The following is a 22894-nucleotide window of genomic DNA, read 5'->3' as shown; positions in this document are numbered from 1 at the left end:
CATATGTAACGTTCTAAAGTTCTGGTAAAACCATATAGATACATGAGTTTTCTTGTGGACAGACTTCTGGGGCTATTAAGGCTTCGATTCTTCTAAATAAATGACATAGTACCTTATATATAAGACACTATGGCTGATCCACAAGCCCCTTGACTGTCATGGACCCTCTCCATGAGGCGCCACAGTACAAAACCAAGATACAACCCATAAAGATGGTAGCCAAGATGATTGCTTCAATGCCGTATCCTAGTCCATATCCAAGACGGTCTGTTAGTTCCGGACTCCAGAACGGCACCGTGAAGGAAAGAATCTGGCGAATAGCATTGATGAGTTGAAGCACGGAACCCGAACGAGAAGGAAGACAGTCAACACTATAAGTCTTCAAGGGGGTTGTAACCAGTTGCAACCCAAAGTTTGCTACTCCGAATCCAATGCATGGCCCGATCCAATGGGTTCGGTTTTGCAAAGTCAAGCCAAATATCAAAATCCCTGCAACTGCCATCACAGCCCCAGGAAGACCAACGATGAGACGGCGTTCGAGCCGTCCGGGTCTGTTGCTAGGTCCAGCAGCACGCTCTCGTTCTCGCTTCATGATCCAGTCGCTCCCCGGACCAGCTAGCTGCTCACCTATCACAGCTCCGATCAATGGTCCAAGGAAGAACAGACCCTGTGCGACCGGACCAAATCCATACTGCTTTTCAAGAGCAATAGGCACAATAGCTGCCAATCCCACAGAAACAATAGCAAATGTCACACCGTACGCAAACGCAACAAGAACAATATAAGGCGCCTGAAGAATCAAAAATGGCTCCAGGAAGTATTGTAGCCGAAGCCGGGTACGTCCATGTTTGCGGTGACTGTACGAGGTCTCGGGACATGTCAGGATAAAGCATATCGCCTGAACAGCATTTGTAATTGCCGTCAGCCACATCACCCACTGCCACCCAGCATACCGGACGACGGGCCCACCAATAACTCCACCAAGTGGCGCCCCGATCGACACCATCTGTGCCCAGATTCCATTTTTGCGCCCTCGCTGCTCTGAACTGAAGAGATCCACCACAATAACACCAGGTAGGACAAAGCCTGCAGATATTCCGAAAGATTGGAATACACGCGCTGTCATGAGGCCTCCGTAGCTCTTGGCGAAGCCTCCACCGAGAGCAGCGAAACAGGATAGTAACATGCTTGTGATGAGGATTGGTCTCCGGCCGTATGCATTCATACAGACGATCCAGAAAAACGGCGCGAGTCCTAGAAACAGGACATGAACTGCGATCAGGTAAACTGCTGTCTGGGGGGAAATGTTCAACTCCTGAGCGACGCTATTGATCCCTGGAATCAAAATCGAGCTTGTAAAACCCGGACAGGCAGCGAAGAAACTATATTGGATCAATATAACGTGTTTACGGATCCATGACCAATTCTAGAGGGAGATTTTTCAGTATTTCACTGTCTGAGGTCAGTGAATAACATACCATTGGGGAATCGCCCTGGTCTTCCTCGGAATTGGAAGGGATGTCATTGTGCTGTGAAGCTGCTAGCTTCGATCCCTTAGATTCGGTGCTCATAGTAGACAAAAGGCTTCACAGGGCCCAGGAAAGCGCGCAGGTATATCCGAGGTTGAATGTCGGGAGGGGGACGGTAAGATATATGTCCATCGGCAATCTGTAAGGGCATCAATAGCGGAACGAGTCCCATAATTCCGCTCAAGGCATGAATTGAAGCTCGGACCATGTAGATCGGCGATCCCCACAGTAATGCCCCAGTATAGATTCATGTGGGTCGCGGGGACAGAACCCGTTGTTCTAATGTCTAGCAAGCATCCGAGCTTTGACTAGACTTCTGCATGGGCTGGGCCTTGGACATAATTTTCTGGCCCATGGGCCGGTAAAATTAAATCTCTATGTAATTACAATGTAATCTATCAAAAACATTAGTATTAACTAGGTAATATATGTAATATATGTATATATTACTTAGGCTTTAGCATGGGTTGGGCCTTGGACATAATTTTCCGGCCCATGCAGAAGTCTAGCTTTGACATAGGGAACCTAACTCCAACGTTGATCTGGATCATCAGTAAAACTACCATGAGGATTGCCAGGGAAAAGTTCTCAGTGACACAAAGACAAAGAAAACACTTGACCCGTGACCAGAAAACAAAGTGAATGAAATCTGCTCGTTTGCTTATCTTTCGCAATTAGGAAAGTACTTTTCTCTCTCCCTATAAAGTCTACTTTATTTCTCTCTCTCTCTCTCTCTCTCTCTCTCTCTCTCTCTCTCTCTCTCTCTCTCTCTCTTCTTCTTCTTCTTTCATTGCCCCTCTGTCTCTGCACTTTCCTGCTCTGGATTCATACCACTTACCCGGTTTTCATCTGCGGATTCCCAACTTCATGTTCTCGTTTGCCAGTTGATCATTTGAAAGAGGCTATATGGGGGAGTTCAATGAACGAGGGATTGTTTGTGTGGTCACGAAGTCTAAAGGTGTTTTCGAGTGATGACAGTTACTATGGCGTGAAAGATTTCACAGCAGCTGCTGTCCAAGGTCTGAGGGTCTAGAATCTGGGTTTTGGGTTCGTCCTGGAGCTTTGGAATCTGTTCTCTTTTCCTGGAGTGCAGAATTTGCGAATGAAACATCTCGGACATTGTGAACAGGACTCGCGTGCCTAGTACCGACATCTGACAGCTATCAATATCAAGTCTGACGGAACCTCCTAAACACTTTTGGGTCTTAGGTTTCCGCCCCTTCTTCTTTGTTGGTTTTTATTGCTTTTTGACACATCCCTGCTAGCTTTGTTGGTTTGACGCTATCTCGTATAGTGCCCGGCCATTTTCTTTGTTCTACTTGCGCTCTTTCTTTGTGGTTGATCCCAAATTTGGGTCATCCTTGTATGTACACGGTGACCTGTTTCTCTTATCGTCTCAACTCCTTTCCCGGTATTGCATGTGTACATTATGCTTATTGTTGATGTCTACCCCTCTATGCATTGTTTGGGTGCACTGCGGACTTATGGGCATCCTTTGAAACCCCCACCTGACTTTTCTTATACTTGCCCTGTCATGTTGAATGATTTAGTATGCACGGACTGATATAATTTGGGTTCCCAGATCATGATTCTTCGTGGTTGAGACAAGACTAATAGCCGCGCGTATAAATCTACCACAGCTGATAAGTAACAATGGAAAGCTTGGAAACATGTCATTCAGGTCATTAAGGACAGTGGCGAGGGTATCAAAATTTAAATGGAAAAGTTATAAGAACAATGCTTGAAGAAGTGCTGAGCAATGGAAAACAGACTAGATGGAGGCGATTTCTTGGATCAGCAAGCATGTTCACAACCGAGCTTGTCCACCATTCAATCGATCCCAATCTTTCTGTTCAAATCGAACGTAAGAGTTACCCTGGAGCCAGTATAAGTGGTCGTTCTTAGATACCTGGGAAAGATCCACACCCTCAGTACGCAAGACATGCTTCTGCTGCTTGTTATTACCGGTGGATTGCATCTCGGGCGTGAAGCGAAGGAAAAGCGGGGCTGCATAGCGCGGCAGGTTGTTCAGGGCTTGCGCAGCAATGCTGTCAAGTGTCGCGCGCGAGGGTTCCAGCGCTGGGCCAGAAGAACTACCACTAGCTAGCTGCTGATTCAAGACCAGCGCTGCACACCCAGCGCGGCCATCATGGTTCGGCAGAGCCACGCCATAGACGTTGGCTTCGTGTACCTCTGGGTGAGAGCCGAGAACCTCTGCAACCTCGTTGGTTGAGACGTTCTCACCCTTCCACCGGAATGTATCGCCCAGGCGATCGGAAAAGTACCAGCGACCATCCGTATCCCATCGAACCACATCACCTGAGCGGAAATATGCATCGCCTTTCATCAAGACGTCGCGCACAATCTTGCTCTCGGTAGCCTTGGCATTCCTGAAGTAACCCTGGAAAGCTGCACTGGGGTCGGCGGGGTCGATTCGGAAGAGAAGCTCACCAGGATCACCTCGAGGAACCTTCTTGCAAAGGCCGGTTTTCGGGTCCCGCCAAGGTTCCTGAGTCTCCCAATCCACGTCAACAATGGCTGTGCTGCGAGCGAATACGACATTTCCAATTATTCCATTCCGACCAATGGCGCCCGCCGAGAAATCGTTGGATGAGAGATTCCATGACCCAGCCGTACCCTCCGTAGCAGCGTAGAATTCAGCAACAGTGGTGATGTTGAAACGTTCCTTGAATCGATTCCAGATATCAGGGCGGAGGCCGTTGCCGAATGCAATGCGAATATTGTGCTTCTTATCCAAATCCTCGCCGGTAGTCGGATCGATATGGGGCGCCACGCCCAGAATGTATCGAAGGGTCTCGCCAACATATTGCACAATTGTCGCGTCGTTCTCACGAGCCTCATTCATGAAGTTCCGCGCAGAAAATTTGCGCCCAATAATCAGTGTAGCGCCAATGTGCAGGGTGGTGACGAACCCAAGTACAGATGCCGAAGCATGGTACAGAGGCATGCACTTCGTAAATTTAGCGTTGGGTTTGCGATTCCAGACCGGGGGGGGGGACATACCGTAAAGAAGCGATCCGCAGGAGTCATACTCATCCAGTGTCCTACGAAGCCAGCGCCGGACCAGGCTTTCTGCAGGCTGACAATTGCGGGCTTGGGAAGGCCTGTAGTACCACTGGTATAAATCAACAGCGCCATATCCCGTGGGAGTAGACCAGAGCGCGCCTTATCTTCCTCACGCATGGGCTCCATATGCAAGACCTGGGCCTCCACATCGGAACTTAGGAATACAACCTCGATCGGGCCCTTCCCATCGCGGAAATCTGGGGAGGTAAATTTCTCCATTAACTTCGCTGTGAATTTATTGCGGACCTCCTCATCCACAATCACAAGTTTGGCACTCGACACCTTGAGAGAATGGACCAAAGGTTTGCCAGTCAGGTTATAGTTGATGAGCGCAGGCACTGCCCCAATGCTCCATAGTCCAAGGACCATGAAGAGGAAGGTGGACGAATTCATGCAGTCGATGGCGACAATCTCCTTGCGGCCCACGTGGTGTACATTTTTGAACCAATTGGCGAAGCGGAGGGACATATCATAAGTCTCACGGAAGCTCCATGTTCGGCCGTTATAGACTAGACAATCTCTATCGGCGGTGTCGGGGGAGAGGGCGTGGCTCTCAAGGACATAGAAGAGGTTCAGGCGATCGCTCTTTTCTGCCGAGTTCTTTCTCTTCATCATCTTAAACATTGCTCTCAAAAGGTTGACGTCGTAGAAAAGTGAGTGTTTCGCATTCAGGTAGGCTAGGGCTGTGGCGGCCGCTGGAAGAGCAATGCTCAAAGGCACTTCTGTAAGTAGAGCATAAAGGTCAGTAGATGATTGTTTGATTTCATGAATAGTGTATACTTACCAGACAAGAAAGGCAGCGGCATTCTGAATACAATGTCCTATTCCACGTATGAAATGGAAAGGTTCAAGCTCCAGCGCGGAGCTGGTGATACCGACTAATAAGGTCGGCGTGGCAAGATCGCGCCTGTATAGCAAAAGGTTCACGGGTGTCGGTTGGATAAATCGTCGCCGGTAGAAGGCTTCCTTAAGGGACTCGAGTGGGTGGCGATGGAGCAAGGGGAGCGCAATGCAAGTTGTCGGTGGAATTGCCTAAGATGCCTCGGCATGTTCGCGCCGATCCGATTGGACCGGCATAATAGTGGGACACCGCGTCACTTTATTCATATGCATCATACGAGTGGGACTTTTAGTAAGTGGATTTTCGCAAAATACTAGTTGGATATAAATTCAATTTGTCAAAGGTATTCGACCATTGAAATTCATCGTATCATGGTCTGAGGTTCGATTTCTGTTTCGCTAGGCGCAAAGCTCTTTGCGCCACATTCACATGGCTCGGCTGATATGTATGAGGAATGAAGATCTGCAACGCATGCTATTACAATGAGTATTATTTCCTTGGTTGATCTTGCTACAGTATCATTTTCGCAGCCTTTTCAAATAAACCTTCGGCTTTTTAATCAATGGTGTAGGAAAGGAGATAGGAAAGGCAAGTGCACATGTGGTATAGGAGGTACATATATAGTACTAACATTAGTTGTTATAAGCGCCGCGCATTTCGCGCAGTGGAAGCCTCTAGTCTGTACGATACCACAAGAGATATCATCATTGTGTCGCTTGCTTCTTCTTCTTCAAAGCCGGAACATCTTCATAGCCCTCATCCATAAACTCCCGCAGTTCTTCGAGACCTTTCTCGAGCACATCAGTCTCGCAGGCATATCCAATTCTAACATAGCCCTGGAAGTCTTCCCCACCTCCAAAACACCGGCTGCCTGGTACAAACATAACTCCCTTCTCCGCTTGCAGCTTTTCACAGAAGACAACATCGTCGATTGGTTTACCCATTTTCGTAAACCGAACAAAGGCGGTTGTACCAGCACGGGGCTTCACCCAGTCACAAGCCCACCGGTGGGCCTCGATGAATTTCTCCAGAATCTCAAGATTTTTGCGGCCGAGATCAATATTCCGACGGAGAAGATTGTGGATGCAGTCCGGCGCGAGAGCAAAGCTAGCCACAGCATCATCAATTTGGCCAACAGAGATTGTGGTATAATCCCGAGAGCTGGCACAAGCCTCGATGATGGATCGGTTCCGCGATGCAATCCATCCCACGCGGAGTCCAGCTAGACTGTATGCTTTCGAGACAGAACCGGTGGCAATAGTGTTTTCGTAGCCTAGAGAAAGAATAGAGGGAGGAAACTCGGGTTCCATGGGGCTGATGTTGTGGAAAAGGGGACGGTACACCTCGTCGGCCAAAATGGTGATGGAGGACTCGCGAGCAATATCAACCAGATCTTCGAGATGGTTGCGCGGAACGATTGCTCCAGTGGGATTTTGTGGGTTGCTATAGTACATAGAATTAGTCTGGTTCCACAAAATACAGATTCATGTATTCCGCGCTTTGTACATACTTTACAATGATCAATCTGGTATTAGGACGAATCAGTCCTTTCAGTTCTTCGATGTCGAGCTTCCACCCATCATCTTCCTTGGATTTCCAGAGGCTCACTTCAGCTCCCAGGGATGCGGGAACCGAGTAAAGTTGCTGGTATGTTGGGTAGTGGCAGATAACATGATCCCCCGGCCCAACGAGGGAATACAGAGCCAAGAAGTTGGCCTGAATAGCACCGGCCGTGATCAAAACATTATCTTTCGGCAGTCGGTTGTGTGTCTTTGCCGAATATAAGTTGGCTAGAGTTTCACGCAGCTTGTCCGAGCCTCTAATCGCACCATAAGTAAGTTTGGTGGACTGTAGATCTGCCAGCGGGTTCGTGTCCTTGTCATCGGAAAGCTCCCGAAGATCGCCGATTGAGAGGGATGCACAGCAAGTCTCAGCAGTGTTGTATTTAGCCGTGAGCTCATACTTGTCCATCCACTGGCAGATTGTCAGTACTCATCTTTGCCTAGCAGAATTTCCAGAAACACAAAAGATATTCGAGTCATACAGGAATGCGGGGAGTGTACCTGTTCAACTGCGAACGCTTCGATCTTCACCATACTGTCGGCTTGAGAAGTCAATCCCAGATTTTTATCTATCTGGATTCCCCGGGGGATCGTAATCCCTGTAAATTGTCCAGGTATGAAATGAATTGAAAGGAGAAAAACAATATGTGCTGATCTCGAACTTGGGCCCGGTCCCCGCATCACGTGAAGTACCCACAATGTAGTAGGTGTGTATTTTATCACGTGATATGCAAGATGATATAGTTGCTTTGATGCAGTAAATTGATGAATGGTCTAGATCTTATGACTTTTTGTTTAACCAGTCTCGAACCTAACTGGTTTGGCTAATTTTCCAGATCCAATGTCTCCAAGGTAAAGAAAGGCAATGTACCAACAAGGTACTATTCATAATCGTGAAACACAACGGGCAGTACCAAACAGTTTGTTCTTTTTTCTTTTTGCTTTTTGTTCCATCATCCAAATGGAACATCTTCTTGTTTTGGCAGGTGCTTCTCCACCGCATGCCGTTGTTGAACCGTGGCTGAGGCTGAGTCCTCCTTGCCACAACAGGTGCTTCTTCACCGCAAATGTGCCCAGTGGGTTGTCCCTCCACACCACATGGAACAAAAGAAAGCTTGAAGTCGATGATGGCTTCGAAACCCAAAGTTTTATCCTGACTTAGTCTTCAAAAAATTTGTCCTGGCACAAAATTGAAGCCTGTTCAGAGAGGAGCATCAGCTAAACGTCTTTGATGGCAGTGACAAGTTCGAAGATAATGTTATGTTGGTAACTTTAAACAAACCTTAGAACTCATCAGGCCAAGTTGGGAGTTGATCATAGTGAATAATGACTGCATCAAGGTGGATTGAAATGATGAATTGTGGAGAAAGATGTTTGTATTGATGAAAACATGGATGGAAGTTCCAAAGTTGAACGTTTCTTTTTTGTCTTGTTCTTTAAGAATTGGACTTGAATGTCAATAGAATTGGAAGATATAAGATTGAACATGGAGATGGAAGCCTGAAGGTTGAACTCAAAGGAGTGATGATGACGGAAGAAGAAATGAGGAAGGAGGTGAGAAGTAAGAAGTGTTTATAGTAGTGGGTGGGGTCACTGGATGAAGTGAATGAGCCCCAGGATCACCACCTTCCCTAGGATCGACCAATCACGAGGGTGATCTTGCGTTTATTTGATTCTACTATCATCCTTTTGCCTGGATTTGTGTCTACAGCATTTGAAAGTCTCCTTACGATGTTTGACTTCCCAAATAATTCATAGAAGCATTCTTTACAAGATCATTGTATCATGAATAGAGGCCACTTTCCCCATATAAGCCCATCAATCGAAAGTTAAAGTTCTTTTCTAGTCTTCACTTGATTGGCTCCACCAAACACATAGTAATTCCTAAGTAGCAGGCTACCTATACTCGAGAAGCGTTCTGACATCACATTGATATATTTTGCCAATCGATAGTAGAACATCCAAATATTTGGACCGATCTGTCTATTCCGTGAAAACTTGGGAATCTCCGGTACTTACCTCCAAGGCTTTTATCCCAGCACTTGAGCAAGTCTTGCAAGGAATATTAAGCAAAAGTTAGCTAATTTATGCGACTCATTAATTCAAAGATGTTTCGTTGAAATATTACTGTGCTGCACACAACTTTTTTCCGAATATATACATACTTTTCAATATTCACGTAGCTATTTCCGCATAGGTTATACGTCTTGTGCGTAAGGAATTAAAAACATAAACTTCAGATAGTTTAAACATGCAGTTCCTGTATATGTGACAGGCACATATGTTGCACCTCTTCTGATCCACCACATCGCGGATTTAGCTGCTCTGTGGGCAGATATATCAGCAGTTACCACGAATGAATGAAACGTTGATAGGACGATATGACGGTAAAGAATATTATGATCATCGGTAAACAGGCGAGCGTACGGCAAGAACCCTCCTTTAACCCCAGAAAGCTGCTGCACATTTCCCCAGGGCTGGTAAAATTCCGTCTCATTGCCAACGTACCAGACTTCTGGAAGCGTCGGGCCAGCGGGATATGTGGCTCTGCATTTTTTGAATAATTTGACAAGCTGAACGGCGGAATTGCAATTTGATTCAACAGAATCCTGCATTTTACATCCGTCAGCTAAGATCAGAATGTTAGAGTCGGCAAGGACTGGAATCACATTCTCAAAGTTATCGTGGTCCCAATCAGTACCATATTTTAACTTTCGAATGCTTTTCACCCCTTCACGCTCGAGTTCTGACACCATTGCCTGGCCAAAGACCCCATTTGCCCCAATAATTGCAAAGCGCTTCCCTCTGAAGGTGTATGCGGTACCGCAAACCCAGTCGAGAATCTTGACGAACGAGCCGATATAGCGATCCGGATACACATGATGAAGAGTGTGAAACTCTGGGCCCACGAACACCCAGTTCGGGTCCTTTGGGGCGGTTTTATAGACAAGATGATTGGAGTCACGGCCACTCATGAGAACAACATAAGCAGTTCTCAGAATTTGAATGCCAATAATAAACCAGAGATGGTTTGGTGTGGTCCACGATAGCCCAGCGGGTGTCACTAAAGCGGCAAGTATGTACCCCAATATGCTTCCCATAATCTGGAGTGCTAGCTCAAGTGGCAGTGCCTGAAACTGATTTTGACGCAGGTACTTTTTGTCGAACTGCATATGCCGTGTGAAGTAGAGGTGGTGGAAACGGTGGATACGCGCCAGGCGTTGAAAAATAGGATGAGAGGATTTGTTGCACCGGTGGAGCATATGATGAATAACATCGAAGAACAGAGAACCTGTGCAGTGTAGGTAGAAGAAGATCAATGAAGATAAGAGAAAATTGTGCCTCGGGATATGAAGACAAGAATCTAGTAAGGGGGACATTGTATCGACAGATGACATGTCGACCAAGTAGATCATCCTGGCTGTGGATTTCGGCAAGGAAACTTCAAACAAAAACTTTCAATTACATTGTTCAGTAGTATATCACTGTCTTCTTATACTGAACAGAGACTAGGTTCTTAGCATTGCAAATCCCATATTTGACATCAGCACTCCCTTTTAATGTGGATTTATGGCGAAGGATACGAAGGCAGCAGGCAATGAAAGATAGTGTGGCTTGTTTAGCACCTTAGACTCAATTGCAAGCCACTCAACCCATCCACAGCTAGGTATCCACATCTCGACACCTAAAGTTCAAAGGCTCAAAACAAATCCCAAGATTGAAAAAAATTGTGTTGGAAGCTTGCGGTAGTTAGCTCCTCTTATGATTCAGCTTTGAAGCCATGAAACCCTTTTTGTATACTGATTTCCGTCCACTACAGTGTATTTCACACCTGAGGCGAGTGTAAACTGAGATAAACAGATGTCGTGCAGATTCGGCTCTCCGGCAGGTCTGTTACAGCGCCAAGGCCCATAGTGGATATACGCTAATACGAGTACGATTCGGATTCCCGTTTATTTTGGGACATTGGTATCATTTAAGCCTGCATTATCAGGCAAATATTGTCAAATAACTTAACTAGGTTTAGCTCATTATGTAAATGATTCTCTGGCTTACGGCTCGGAGGCAGAAGCCCCCGATTCACCATAAGCATCAAAATCCAACATGGATTACCTAGTTTTGCGAAATTCGGATTCAATTCATTATCTCGATCATCTGTCAGAACAAGAATCAAATAATTTTCTCAGTCTTTTTGTGAAGTTGGCGAGATAGTCCAGGCAGTGAAAATTCCAAGAATGGTTGTTGAGGCTACAAGCACAAAAACGAATACGCTGTGGGTCCTGTCAGGACATGGCAACTTGGGTCTATTATGTCTTTGTTGCAGTCCTGTACATAGACCCACATGGGTAAATATGGAAAAAGGGTGTTTTGTGCATGTAATATTCTGCACTTGAATTCATAGCTTCGAGGTTTCAATGTTTGGGCAAACATTCATATCGAGTTTCAAAACCAGGATTTAGGCACCGGTAAAAACGAGTTAAGAAGGATCCCATCTCTCTTACCAAGATATTCCGACTGCTAAATTTCAAAACAGATCAGCCCTCTTGGCATGGTCTTTTAGGATACTAAATCGTACTCGTCTGCTTACAACTATAATCGATACTATAAAGCATTGGGCTATCAGACAAGAAGTCCATTTTATTCGCATCAAATTCAGCTACCAGACTGGAACTCTAACCCCTTCATTGTTATATTGACTATGCTCTTCTTTTACAAGGCATTGGCGTATCTGCTTCTCACTGTTGCCGTTTCTGCCAGCCGAGATTGCAAAACTTCTCCCAACGACTTGACATGGCCATCCAGAAATGAATGGCGTGCAGTGAATCGGACCGTACTGGAAGCTCTTATCAAACATCCCTTGCAGCTTCGTCATACTACCCTGGCAGTATATTCCTTTAATCAGAGAACTGTACGGATGTGGAGAACCGTTGGACCTACGCTTCATATCACTCTGTCCCTCCGGCCTAGCGTCAGGAACATGCCCATCCTACGGAGCATCGATCGACACAACTGAAGGCGCAGCTGAGTCCTCAAAGAGTGGCACCGAGTGGTATGAGGAACACAGGGAGCCTGTTTGGACAGATATGGCACTGAATAGTGGTGCCTACATAAACGAGGGAAATCCTTTCAGTACTACTTGAAAGCATGATTTCTATGGCGATGATTATGATCAGCTTCTTGAGATCAAACGCAAGTATGACTCCAGTGAGAGCCTTTACACTTGGAGTGGACTTGGTTGTGACATGTGGTACTAGTGCTATTTGAGAAGTGGGTTGTCGTGTCGGACTTTAGGGAGTTTAACGTGACGACCATGTGGTAAATAAGATATTCTTGCAATGTGGGTACCCAATCTTATATGCATATTTCACTGTAGCTTTATTTAATAATAGTATCCAGTCATTATCATCAATCCCTCTATTAGTTGGGCTCACCGTGGAATTTTTGGACACATTCGAACTCCTAGTCCCAAATTTTTTTTGTAATTCTTCGCGTTTCCAGTTCGCTAATCATCAATTTGGAGAGCCTTTTTAGTGAGCCCTTCGACTATTCAACTAATAGGATAGGAAAGAGGGTAGGAGACTGGGTGGAAAGCTGAGTGGGATACTGGGTAGATGAATGATTTAGGAGGTATAGAAGAAACAATAGTTCAGGCCCTTATCGTACCGAGTTCATCTTATCCTCGGGCACGAAGCCCATGTGGAGTCCCCGCATGGATTCATCGAGGAATGTGCGGTGAGGATCTGAGAACTTGACAAGAACGATGTTGCATTAGAAAACAGTAATGGCAAGTTAAACATGCCGATCAGGTACCTGCACAAAATCAAATAAGCTTCCAATCACAGTGTAGCTCGGCATCACATTGCTTGTCGGGCGGGTTCCTGGCAAACGAGGCAGTGACCAGCTTCTCCGCCCGCGTCATCGGCCATCTGACAACTCCACTCCGCACTTGGTCCTCCTTCCTCCAACCACCCCATGCTCAACAAATCGATTCACCATCAATTCTTCCCGGCGATCCTCGCACTCCTATTCTGATCGCCGGTACAGCGGTTCTTCAGAACGGGGTCCTCGACTCATTCCCTCGCCATGCGGTCCGCATCGGCATTCCTCCTTGGAATTGCGCTAGCCTTTCAGGCGATCCCTACGGCAGCCTGGGAAGACTTCTCTGACGCAAATCTATTTTACCGATCCGTCTCCCTTTTCGATGACCGACCTGCCGATTGCCCTCCATGCTTCAACTGTCAATTAGACTCTTACAACTGCACCCATTCCGCCCCCTGCAACAAATACAATGGCAAATGCGCCTGTCCCGCTGGCTTTGGAGGGGATGACTGTTCTGTGCCTACCTGTGGCTCACTTGCTGATGGCGAGAATCGTCCGCCGCGAACTGGCGCAACCTGTGACTGTAAGGATGGCTGGGGCGGCGTCAACTGCAACGTCTGCCTAAAGGATAGCGCTTGTGATTCGATGATGCCCGAAGGTCAAGATGGGGTGTGCTATAAGTCAGGTGCTACCGTCAAGCAGAACTTTCAGATGTGCGATGTCACTAATCGAAAAATCCTCGACCAACTGGGTAAGCAGAAGCCACAAGTGACCTTCTCCTGTAAGGCTGAGGACCATACCTGCAACTTCCAATTCTGGGTGGACCAAAAGGAGTCCTTCTATTGTGGCCTAGATACCTGTGAATGGGGCTTGGAAACCGGATTCGATACCAATACCACCAGCTATAAATGTGAGAATGTCCATTGCAAGTGTGTCCCGGGCCGGTTCCTTTGTGGCCAGGACGGATCCATCGATCTCGGCGACTTCCTCGACCAATCTATCAAAGGTCCAGCCAGTTTCCAGACCATATCCGACGCACAGAGCAGCAAGAGTATCTTCTCGGAGCCGAATATGAACGGTCTCATCAGTGCAGTCTTCGGCGACCCGACCATCTCCTTATCCTGCGATTCTGGAGAGTGTCTATACAAGACTGATCTTCCCGGCTATCAGCGCCCCGTCAAAAAGATCAATACACCCCTCATTGCCGGTGTCATTGCTGGTTGTGCGCTTTTTGTTGTCGCGGTCATTCTGGCTCTTTGGTACATGTCCCGTCGGGCCACAAACCGTGGCTATTTGCGTCTGTCCCTGTCGGACGATTCAGATGATGAGACAGCAAGATTACTTGCAGAGCACCGCCCCGCATCTCTCTACTGGGATAATGTGTCGTATTACCTGAATGGCAAGGAGATACTGTCTGGTATTCAAGGTGCATCAACTCCGGGACAGATCACGGCGATCATGGGTGCGTCTGGCGCTGGAAAGACAACTTTTCTTGATATTCTGGCTCGCAAGAACAAGCGCGGTGCAGTCCAGGGTAACTTCTTCGTTAACGGAGAGAAGATAAGTGACAACGATTTCAAGAGCATGATTGGATTTGTCGACCAGGAGGACACTATGCTTCCAACATTGACTGTTCACGAGACTATCCAGACCAGTGCGCTTCTGAGACTGCCCCGGGATATGAGTCGGGCGGCGAAAGAGCAAAGGGTCTTGGAGGTCGAGAAACAGCTGGGTATTTACCATATTAAAGACCAATTGATTGGATCGGAAGAAGGCAGCGGTCGCGGCATCTCTGGCGGCGAGAAACGCCGAGTAGGTATTGCTTGTGAACTTGTGACAAGCCCAAGCATTTTGTTTTTGGACGAGCCTACTAGTGGACTGGTAAGGTAAACAACTCTTCGTGATAAAGATCTCATTACTCATAACTTCTTTCAGGACGCCTACAACGCCTTCAATGTGGTCGAGTGCTTGGTTACTCTGGCCAAGACGTATAATCGCACGGTCATTTTCACCATCCATCAGCCACGTTCAAACATTGTTGCCCTGTTCGACCGACTTATCTTGCTTGCAAATGGTCGTACTGTCTACTCCGGACCGTTCTCGACATGCCAACAGTACTTCGATAAAATTGGGTACACTTGCCCTCCAGGCTTCAACATCGCGGACTATCTTGTCGACTTGACTATGCATGCCGGCTCTTCACGCTCATACACGGATGAAGTCAATTCCTCTGTGGACGGACGGATGCTGAAGACTGCATCAAGTAGTCTGAGAGCTATTAAGTCTGTTGCCAGTGTATCCAACGTGAGCATTGAAGAGAATTCTAGCATCACCACTGAGGCGGGTCGACGACCCAAAAGCAGTCGGCGGGTTTCCTTGAAGCAACAGCAAGACCGCCAACTTTACTCACGCCGCAAGGATCAGAAGGACCTTGAGCCTCCCGCTACACCCAAGACCGATGAAGAAGATGCCACGCTCGATGTTGCTGAGAACACTCAACAATGGCTACGTCTTTCTCGCCAACCGGGCAACGCTCCCCCGCAGATCCTCGATGATCCGGATCAGCTACCACCCCCCGCCCCGGGCCAGAGCGATCTTGATGTTCTCGTTGCCAGCTACGCCGATTCTGATGTTTTCCACTCTGTCCACGACGAGATTGTGACAGCAGTTCAAACTGCTGAGGCTGCCAATGGGTCGCAAAATTACCATCTGGAGGGTTCGGCGCCGCCCAAAAGCTTTGCCCGTGTCAGTTTGTGGCGACAGTTCCTCATTTTGTCGCAGCGCACATGGCGCAATCTTTATCGTAACCCGATGCTGATGCTGACCCACTATGCAATCTCCATTCTTCTTGCTGTGCTTTGCGGATACCTCTTCTACGGGTTAACCGACGATATCAAGGGCTTCCAGAACCGTCTTGGTCTCTTCTTTTTCATTCTTTCTCTGTTCGGTTTCAGCACTTTGACTAGTCTCACGGTTTTCTCTACTGAACGTCTCCTGTTTGTTCGGGAGCGAGCAAATGGTTACTACCATCCGGTCACTTACTTCGCGTCGAAGGTTGTTTTCGACATCGTGCCCCTGCGACTCATTCCCCCTATTTTCATGGGCATCATTGTCTACCCCATGACCGGGCTAATTCCTGCATGGCCCGAATTCGTTCGATTCATGCTGGTATTGGTTCTGTTTAACCTCGCGGCTGCCAACATCTGCTTGTTTATCGGCATTGTGTTCCGTGATGGCGGCGTTGCCAATTTGATCGGTAGTCTGGTCATGCTATTCAGCTTGCTGTTCGCCGGTCTCCTGTTGAACCATGACGCCATCCCCTCGTCCGCTCTGTGGTTGCAAAGCGTAAGTTGAACTGCATACCCGGATTTCTTCTAGAACTTACTAATTCTACCATAGCTCTCAATCTTCCACTACGGTTTTGAGGCCCTCATCGTGAACGAGGTCACTTTCCTCACCTTGATCGACCACAAGTACGGCTTGGATATCGAGGTGCCTGGTGCATCGATCCTGAGCGCTTTTGGATTCAATACCCTGGCCTACTGGCACGATGTTATTGGACTAGCTGTCATCTCGGGAGCTTTCATTATTATTGCGTACGGAGCGATGCATTTCCTTCTTGTCGAGAAGCGTTAGGCATAGTTTGCCAAGGTCTCTACGTTAGACTCACGATCTGCGTCTCATCCATAATTTATAGTTTTCGGCGTCATCTTCTTATCTTTCTAGGGACTGTTGCTTAGTGCATTGGGCAGATCTTGCCTGCTACTGTTGTATGAGAACCTCAAGTAACAAGTCAAGAGTGCTTGTCGACCTATGTATATACTCTGAGCTCTGAGTTTTTTTATAGACTCCGAGGGTCATATAATGACTGATATTTTCGATTGGGCAGTTTACTTTCTTCAATATCCCACATGTAATAAAGACGACGCCCGCGTTGCATTCGAGAACACGTGTGCGACGTCATCTTTCGCAGCTACATCTAGCTCTTCTTCTCTTCTACTTTTCTTACCAGTTCTTCCAGAAATCAAAGAGCAGTAACTTATCATAATCTCTTCCTCACTGCAGCTTCCTCGTTCATTTTCGTTGTACTCTGCATAGACTCAGGTAATACGTGGTTTCCCCCAGCCCCTCCACTTTTTACCCAATGACGCTAATGCCCGCGCCAGTTCTGTCCACCGCCGCCCGTTCAGGTTGGCTCGATTTCGCTAATCCAAACCGCATTTCCCAATAATCATCCCCGATCCACCTCCTCACTTCCCTGCACAGCGTCTCATCTGCTCCACCCGAGAGCTCAGGTATTACGCAGGTTGATCTGTGAGTGCGCTCCTCCCCGAACATCTCTTCGTGATTCCGTTGTGTTCCTTGGGCCTCGAACCCCACAAAAAACATCTCCAATTCCGCTCCGCCTAAAACACAGCATTCGCATCCACCGCCTCCTCCGCTCCACTGGTGCTGACCATATCTTAAAGCCTCTCCCTAGTCATTGACCTCCATTCCTCTCCCGTCGAGTCGACTTCTTGCCCACAATGTCTGGTGAAGCGTGGCTCTACCTGTTGGCGGTGTTGATCAACGCCGTCAACTTGTTCCTCCAGGTTTTCTTCACGATCATGTACAGTGATCTGGAGTGGTGAGTTCCTCGATATAGACTTCTTGGCCATTTCATGATTCTGTGTGGTTTTTTTGGGAGCTCAACTGACTTCTGCCTCCCCTTTTTCCCCAGTGACTACATCAACCCCATCGACCTCTGCAACCGTCTTAATGCCTACATTATCCCCGAGGCCGCTGTTCACGCATTCTTGACCTTCCTCTTCATCATCAACGGCTATTGGCTGGCTATCGTCCTGAACCTGCCTCTGCTCGCCTTCAACGCTAAGAAGTACGTGCCGCCACTCCTGAGCTCCGTCCACAATAGGTGAAGTAGAAGAGCTAATTCGTGATTTTCTATAGGATCTACGAGAACCAGCACCTCCTGGATGCGACTGAGATCTTCCGCAAGCTGAATGTGCACAAGAAGGTTGGTCTTGAGCTTCCGTGTCATCTCCGAAATATCGAGTGGGAGCTAACCCATCTATGTGACAGGAATCGTTCATCAAGCTCGGCTTCAGTCTCTTGATGTTCTTCTTCTATCTGTACAGCATGATTGTAGCTCTTATCCGTGATGAGGGACACTGATTCCACGATAAGACTGATTATGTTATGCGCCATGGTCGTTCTCACTAGCTCAAGACATTGCTCGCCGGCATCGTATTCTCCCACAGACCCACATCAGCATTCGCGATCGATGCCCGCCTCTAAAATTGACAGTCCTGCAAGACACGATGCGACCAGGTTTTCTGGGCAGCCACGATTTTGACGATTTCATTTGTTACCCTGGCTATTTGGGGGAATGGACTAATGCCGTATATGTGAGAACTTGTGTTTCCATTTTTGAGATAGAGGGTGGGACCTCCGGTGCGGCGACGATAGAGATTTACCGGTGGTTGTGTTGGTTGCTTGAGCAAGCGTGCGGAGGATGCCCATGTACTCCCTTCAACGTCTTGCTCAGTGTTTGTTCACTCTGTTTTTAACTATTCATGTTCCGTCATTCTGTGTTATCTTATCATGTCTTTCGGCCTGTGAGCTGTATATAACCTCCCAAGCGGTTGGTAATGAAAGCGTACGATACCCAGTTTGGTCCATATATTTTGATTTTGTCAGCCATGTAGCGTGGCGTTGCGATGACTCGAAATCCACTAGAATTATCTGCGAATACATAGATTATAGGCATGTCGCTTTGGTCATAATTTAACCTTGAGATCTGAGGTCATGAAATGCTGCGGTCTTCGCTCGGTGTTTCTGCCGTCAACCGTAAATTTCCACCGCCAAACCACCACCCTAAACTTTCACCTTGTCGCGAGCTTGATTCTCTATACTTCGCTCAGGCACATTCACAATGTCAGGCTTATTAGGTGCTGGCTATTATTCCAGTGATGATGACACCGTTGGTTTGCCGAAACCCTCAGTGACGGCCGCAACCAAGGTCGTTGCTGCACCAGAAGTCAATACAGAGGTTTGGTTCCCTACCCACCCTCCCCCATAAGTTCCTTTTCTCTGCAATGCTTTATCTCCCTTTGACTTGGCACAGATAATGCTAACAACCGCACAGGATCAAGCTCACATGCAGATGACCCTCGCCAACACCTCCTCGCAAGCCCTCACTTACAACGCCACCTACGATGATCTGACACGACCTTCCCAAGGGCCCGTAAACCCATTCAAACCCGTGGGCGCAGGAAATGGTATCAAGCGCAAAAACGTCCCAACTGGATTTGCCGAGGAGGCTGCCATCAGCGAGTCCACCTTTAATGCGCAACATCACACGTTCCAGAGCTTGGGATACACCCGCAACCCGACTCGCCCAGATGAGTTTGTGGGGAACATGGAAAATGTCGCGCAATTTGGAGGAAAGGACGTCGTTCAGATGAGAGTTAACAAGCAGGCCTCTGCTGCATGGCGCGCAAAGCGCCAAAGGAAGGGCGACTCGAGTATCGTCGAGGGCGAAGGCGCGTACCTAGGTCCCTGGGCGAAATACCAGAATGAACAACAGTATGAGGAAATCGAGGTAGGTTCCGGTGAGGAGCGCGAGCTTGCAAGTGATGAGGAGTACGTGGAGGAAGGTGATGAGCCTTCCGCGCCCGCGCTCATGCCGGCTATGAGCAAAGAGGCCACCGACTACGCGGGCGACTATTCCCGAGAGGAAACAATCGAGTTCCATGGTTCACAGGAGCTCGATTACCAGGGCCGTACATATATGCATGTCCCCCAGGACTTGGATATCGATTTGCGCAAGGAGCCCGGCAGTATCAAGAACTATGTGCCGAAGAAGCTTGTTCACACCTGGAAGTCGCATACCAAGGCCATCACCTCGCTCCGCTTCTTCCCTGGCTCAGGACACCTTCTGCTTTCGTCTGCCGCGGATGGAAAGGCCAAGATTTGGGATGCGTATCACTCGCGCGAACTCTTGCGCACTTTCTCGGGCCACTCGAAAGCCATTTCAGACACAGACTTCCACCCAACAGGCAAGACCTTCCTTACAGGCTCGTACGACCGACAGATCAAGCTATGGGATACCGAGTACGGCAAGTGTCTTGGCCGTTTCTCGACGGGCAAGGTGCCGCACGTTGTGCGCTTCAACCCCAGCCCGGAACACTCGCACGAGTTCTTGGCCGGTATGTCCGACAAGAAGATCGTGCAATTTGATACCCGGTCTGGCGAGTTGGTCCAGGAATATGACCACCACTTGGCTGCTGTCAACACCATTACTTTCGTGGATGACAACCGCCGCTTCATCTCCACCTCGGATGATAAGTCGCTTCGCGCGTGGGAATACGGTATTCCCGTACCCATCAAGTTCATTGCAGAGCCATACATGTTTGCCCTTACTCGCGCTACGCCCCATCCCAACGGCAAGTATGTTGCTTTCCAATCGGGCGACAACCAGATCGTCGTCTACGGAGCGACCGATAAATTCCGTCAGAACCGCAAGAAGAGCTTCCGTGGCCACAACAATGCCGGATATGGAATTGATATCAAGATTTCGCCTGATGGTCAGTTCCTTGCTTCGGGTGATAGCGGTGGCTATGCCTGTTTCTGGGATTGGAAGACAGGAAAGATGTATCACAAGATTCTTGCTGGTGGAAAAGAGGGTGGTGCTATTACCTGCTTGGACTGGCATCCGCAAGAAACAAGTAAGGTGGTTACTGGTGGTTTGGATGGGCTTATCAAGTATTGGGATTAGGGTATTACTTATTATTGGTTTACTTCGGCATGTTAATACTCTCAATTGGATAGATATCCATGGCCCAAGTAACCATTTGAACATTTCGAAACTTATTACCTCCTATCTAAAAATGCTTTGAAATCGTTCAATAATCCCTACTTATTTTCATACCATCCCAATCTCATCTGTGGACGAACCCTCTCCAGAATCTCGCCAGCTGTCTCAAACCACAGCGCACGAAGCCCACGGGCGAGACTTCTCGCGGATACCTCCAGATCAGCATAGCCAAGGCGCCCACGCCAACAACCAAAGCTGAGCTGAGACCCAGCCCCAGCATCTGACTTTGTCTCTGTACAGCCTCCACAACCTCCGAGTATCGCTGGTTGCTAAAGCTGACTCGCGCATACTGTGTCTTCCACCCCAAGAAAGGCAACCGCCGGTCAATAGTCTCTTCGATAGATTTCCGCAACTTATACAGCGGCGACTTGACACCCCAGCGCATTTCAAGATAATTCTCCTTCGAGAGGTCGTTAATAGCATGTGTATCGGCGCATCGCTGGTTCGTGTACGCCTGGAATGCAGCTTGTCGGCGCACACTACGGGTGTAAACGCTTGTATCTGAGTCGTAGACGCCATGCTTGTCCAGCTGTTCGAAGAGTACACGCACATCTTCCATTCCGGCGTTCAGGCCTTGGCCGTAGAATGGGAGGACAGCATGTGCTGCGTCGCCGATGATCGCAACGCTAGAGCTGTAGTGGTGCGGTTTGCATTTTATGCTGATCAGCGGTAGGTGGGGATTGACCGCAAATTGCTCCACCAGGGCTTGGGGTTCGATTAGCTCGGGGCAGACTCCGGGGAAATGTTCATCGAAGGAAGCTTGAAGAGCCTGTGGGGAGTCATGAAGTGTGGCGTAATGGGCCGAGGGTGCGAAGAGGGTGCATGTGAACGATTTGTCGGCAGAAGGAATGGCGATAAACATGAATTCACGACCTGGCCAGATGTGCAGGTGGTTGGGGGAGATAGCAAAGTCCCCATCCTTGGGCGGGATGCGGAATTCGCACCAGAGCGTGTCGATGTATTCCTGTTGGTAATCGACGCGGGCGAACTTCATCATATGGAAGCGAGTGGCGGAGTGGGCGCCGTCTGCCCCGATAAGGCAGTCGAATGATACCTCGATCTCGGGGACTCGGCCTGCGATGCCCAGATCATCGGCTTGAGGTGTATCGCCTGGGATACGGCGCTCAAACCAGGCTTTATTTGTGGTGAAATCCGCGCCTGTTAGTTTGTGGTTGAAGAAAAGCTTGACATTTGGTGTACGCTCTAGCTCGTCAAGGAGGGCATTGTTCAATGCGCCTCGGTCAACGGCGTTGATGGCCTATACACATGATTAGTCAATCATCCGCGATGTGTGGAGTGGGCGCCCTTGTTATGCAAGACATGGGGTTGTGCATGGGTGTACATACCCGGCCATGAACGTCATAGGCTTGAGCGGCTTCCCACAGGGCCCCGTTGTCTCGGCCGTGAATCATCCGCCCATACATGGGGATCGTATGGCGGAGGACATCGTCGATCAGTCCACTCCGGTGCGCTTCTCTGATGGAGTTGATACCGCGCTCTGAGATAGCCAAATTGATCGACTTGGTGAAGTTCAATGGCACAGTAGTCGGGTCACGGAGATCTACGGAGCCGGAATGAAAACGGAAAAAATTATTGACTTTTTCTTTCGGAAATTTTCGCGACAGGGATGGATGAGAGGAGGTCCAAGTGATGTTTTGAAATTCAAGGCCAATTGAGTTCAATGGGAACCTTGCAAGTTGCGACTCGAGGCAACAAATTTGTTTCTTGCCGTCAGATTGTTGGACGCATCAGGAAATCAACAGTCCTTTTTGGATTGCGCATCGTCGGTTTTCTCTTTCTCTCCTCTCTTTTCGCAATGGGAAATGACTCAAGTCAATGAAATCTGACACATACCTCCGCGCAGTTCATATACCTCCACCTCGTCGCCGCGGGAAGCCGCGTACAGCGCCGCGAGGGACCCAACTGGCCCCGCTCCCACCACAACTACCTTCTGTCTGGGGGTAATAGCAGCCATGAAGCAGCCGGATATAAAATTGTTTCACGAACAGAGCAAGGATCCTGGATTCTGGAGAACCCCGGAACAAAAACCCAGTCACGTGCTGCGGTATCGGCCCTTGCCTAATTCAGCGATATTGCCAAATTGATCGACCGGGTGATTAGTCAGCTGTGCTTTAACCGTCTTGGTGCCTGAGGGTATGAATGGCATCATCAGCTAGTG

The 22894-nt window shown here is 48.3% G+C and overlaps 8 protein-coding genes across 8 annotated transcripts; 3 read left to right on the top strand and 5 right to left on the bottom strand.

The window, feature by feature from the left end:
* Window positions 1-127: 127 nt before the first annotated feature.
* On the bottom strand, window positions 128-1571 carry N7520_006175 (uncharacterized protein; the record flags this gene model as incomplete). Its single annotated transcript, XM_057140109.1, has 2 exons — window positions 128-1426; window positions 1479-1571. The coding sequence occupies 2 exons, from the start codon at window positions 1569-1571 to the stop codon at window positions 128-130; spliced, it is 1392 nt and encodes a 463-aa protein (XP_056994115.1).
* A 1765-nt stretch (window positions 1572-3336) lies between these two features.
* On the bottom strand, window positions 3337-5422 carry N7520_006174 (uncharacterized protein; the record flags this gene model as incomplete). The annotated part of the gene is made up of 3 exons (XM_057140108.1): window positions 3337-4500; window positions 4554-5338; window positions 5401-5422. 3 exons carry the CDS (start codon window positions 5420-5422, stop codon window positions 3337-3339), a joined length of 1971 nt encoding a protein of 656 aa, XP_056994114.1.
* A 739-nt stretch (window positions 5423-6161) lies between these two features.
* On the bottom strand, window positions 6162-7553 carry N7520_006173 (uncharacterized protein; the record flags this gene model as incomplete). The annotated part of the gene is made up of 3 exons (XM_057140107.1): window positions 6162-6900; window positions 6968-7431; window positions 7521-7553. 3 exons carry the CDS (start codon window positions 7551-7553, stop codon window positions 6162-6164), a joined length of 1236 nt encoding a protein of 411 aa, XP_056994113.1.
* A 1664-nt stretch (window positions 7554-9217) lies between these two features.
* Window positions 9218-10192, bottom strand: N7520_006172 (uncharacterized protein; the record flags this gene model as incomplete). Its single annotated transcript, XM_057140106.1, has 1 exon — window positions 9218-10192. One exon carries the CDS (start codon window positions 10190-10192, stop codon window positions 9218-9220), a length of 975 nt encoding a protein of 324 aa, XP_056994112.1.
* A 2911-nt stretch (window positions 10193-13103) lies between these two features.
* Window positions 13104-16475, top strand: N7520_006171 (putative ATP-dependent permease ADP1; the record flags this gene model as incomplete). Its single annotated transcript, XM_057140105.1, has 3 exons — window positions 13104-14720; window positions 14775-16184; window positions 16239-16475. The coding sequence occupies 3 exons, from the start codon at window positions 13104-13106 to the stop codon at window positions 16473-16475; spliced, it is 3264 nt and encodes a 1087-aa protein (XP_056994111.1).
* An 890-nt stretch (window positions 16476-17365) lies between these two features.
* Window positions 17366-18011, top strand: N7520_006170 (cornichon family protein; the record flags this gene model as incomplete). Its single annotated transcript, XM_057140104.1, has 4 exons — window positions 17366-17466; window positions 17560-17715; window positions 17787-17853; window positions 17919-18011. 4 exons carry the CDS (start codon window positions 17366-17368, stop codon window positions 18009-18011), a joined length of 417 nt encoding a protein of 138 aa, XP_056994110.1.
* A 760-nt stretch (window positions 18012-18771) lies between these two features.
* N7520_006169 (WD40 repeat domain-containing protein) lies at window positions 18772-20616 on the top strand (the record flags this gene model as incomplete). The annotated part of the gene is made up of 2 exons (XM_057140103.1): window positions 18772-18888; window positions 18985-20616. The coding sequence occupies 2 exons, from the start codon at window positions 18772-18774 to the stop codon at window positions 20614-20616; spliced, it is 1749 nt and encodes a 582-aa protein (XP_056994109.1).
* A 163-nt stretch (window positions 20617-20779) lies between these two features.
* bna4 (kynurenine 3-monooxygenase) lies at window positions 20780-22690 on the bottom strand (the record flags this gene model as incomplete). Its single annotated transcript, XM_057140102.1, has 3 exons — window positions 20780-21973; window positions 22062-22276; window positions 22570-22690. The coding sequence occupies 3 exons, from the start codon at window positions 22688-22690 to the stop codon at window positions 20780-20782; spliced, it is 1530 nt and encodes a 509-aa protein (XP_056994108.1).
* Between the last annotated feature and the right edge of the window lie 204 nt (window positions 22691-22894).

The sequence above is a fragment of the Penicillium odoratum genome, assembly GCF_028828045.1.
Source record: "Penicillium odoratum strain IBT 22623 chromosome Unknown utg000005l_segment0_segment0, whole genome shotgun sequence".
NCBI lineage: Eukaryota > Fungi > Ascomycota > Eurotiomycetes > Eurotiales > Aspergillaceae > Penicillium > Penicillium odoratum.
The sequence above is the reverse complement of the archived record's forward strand: the minus strand, read 5'-3'. Positions and strand labels throughout refer to the sequence as shown.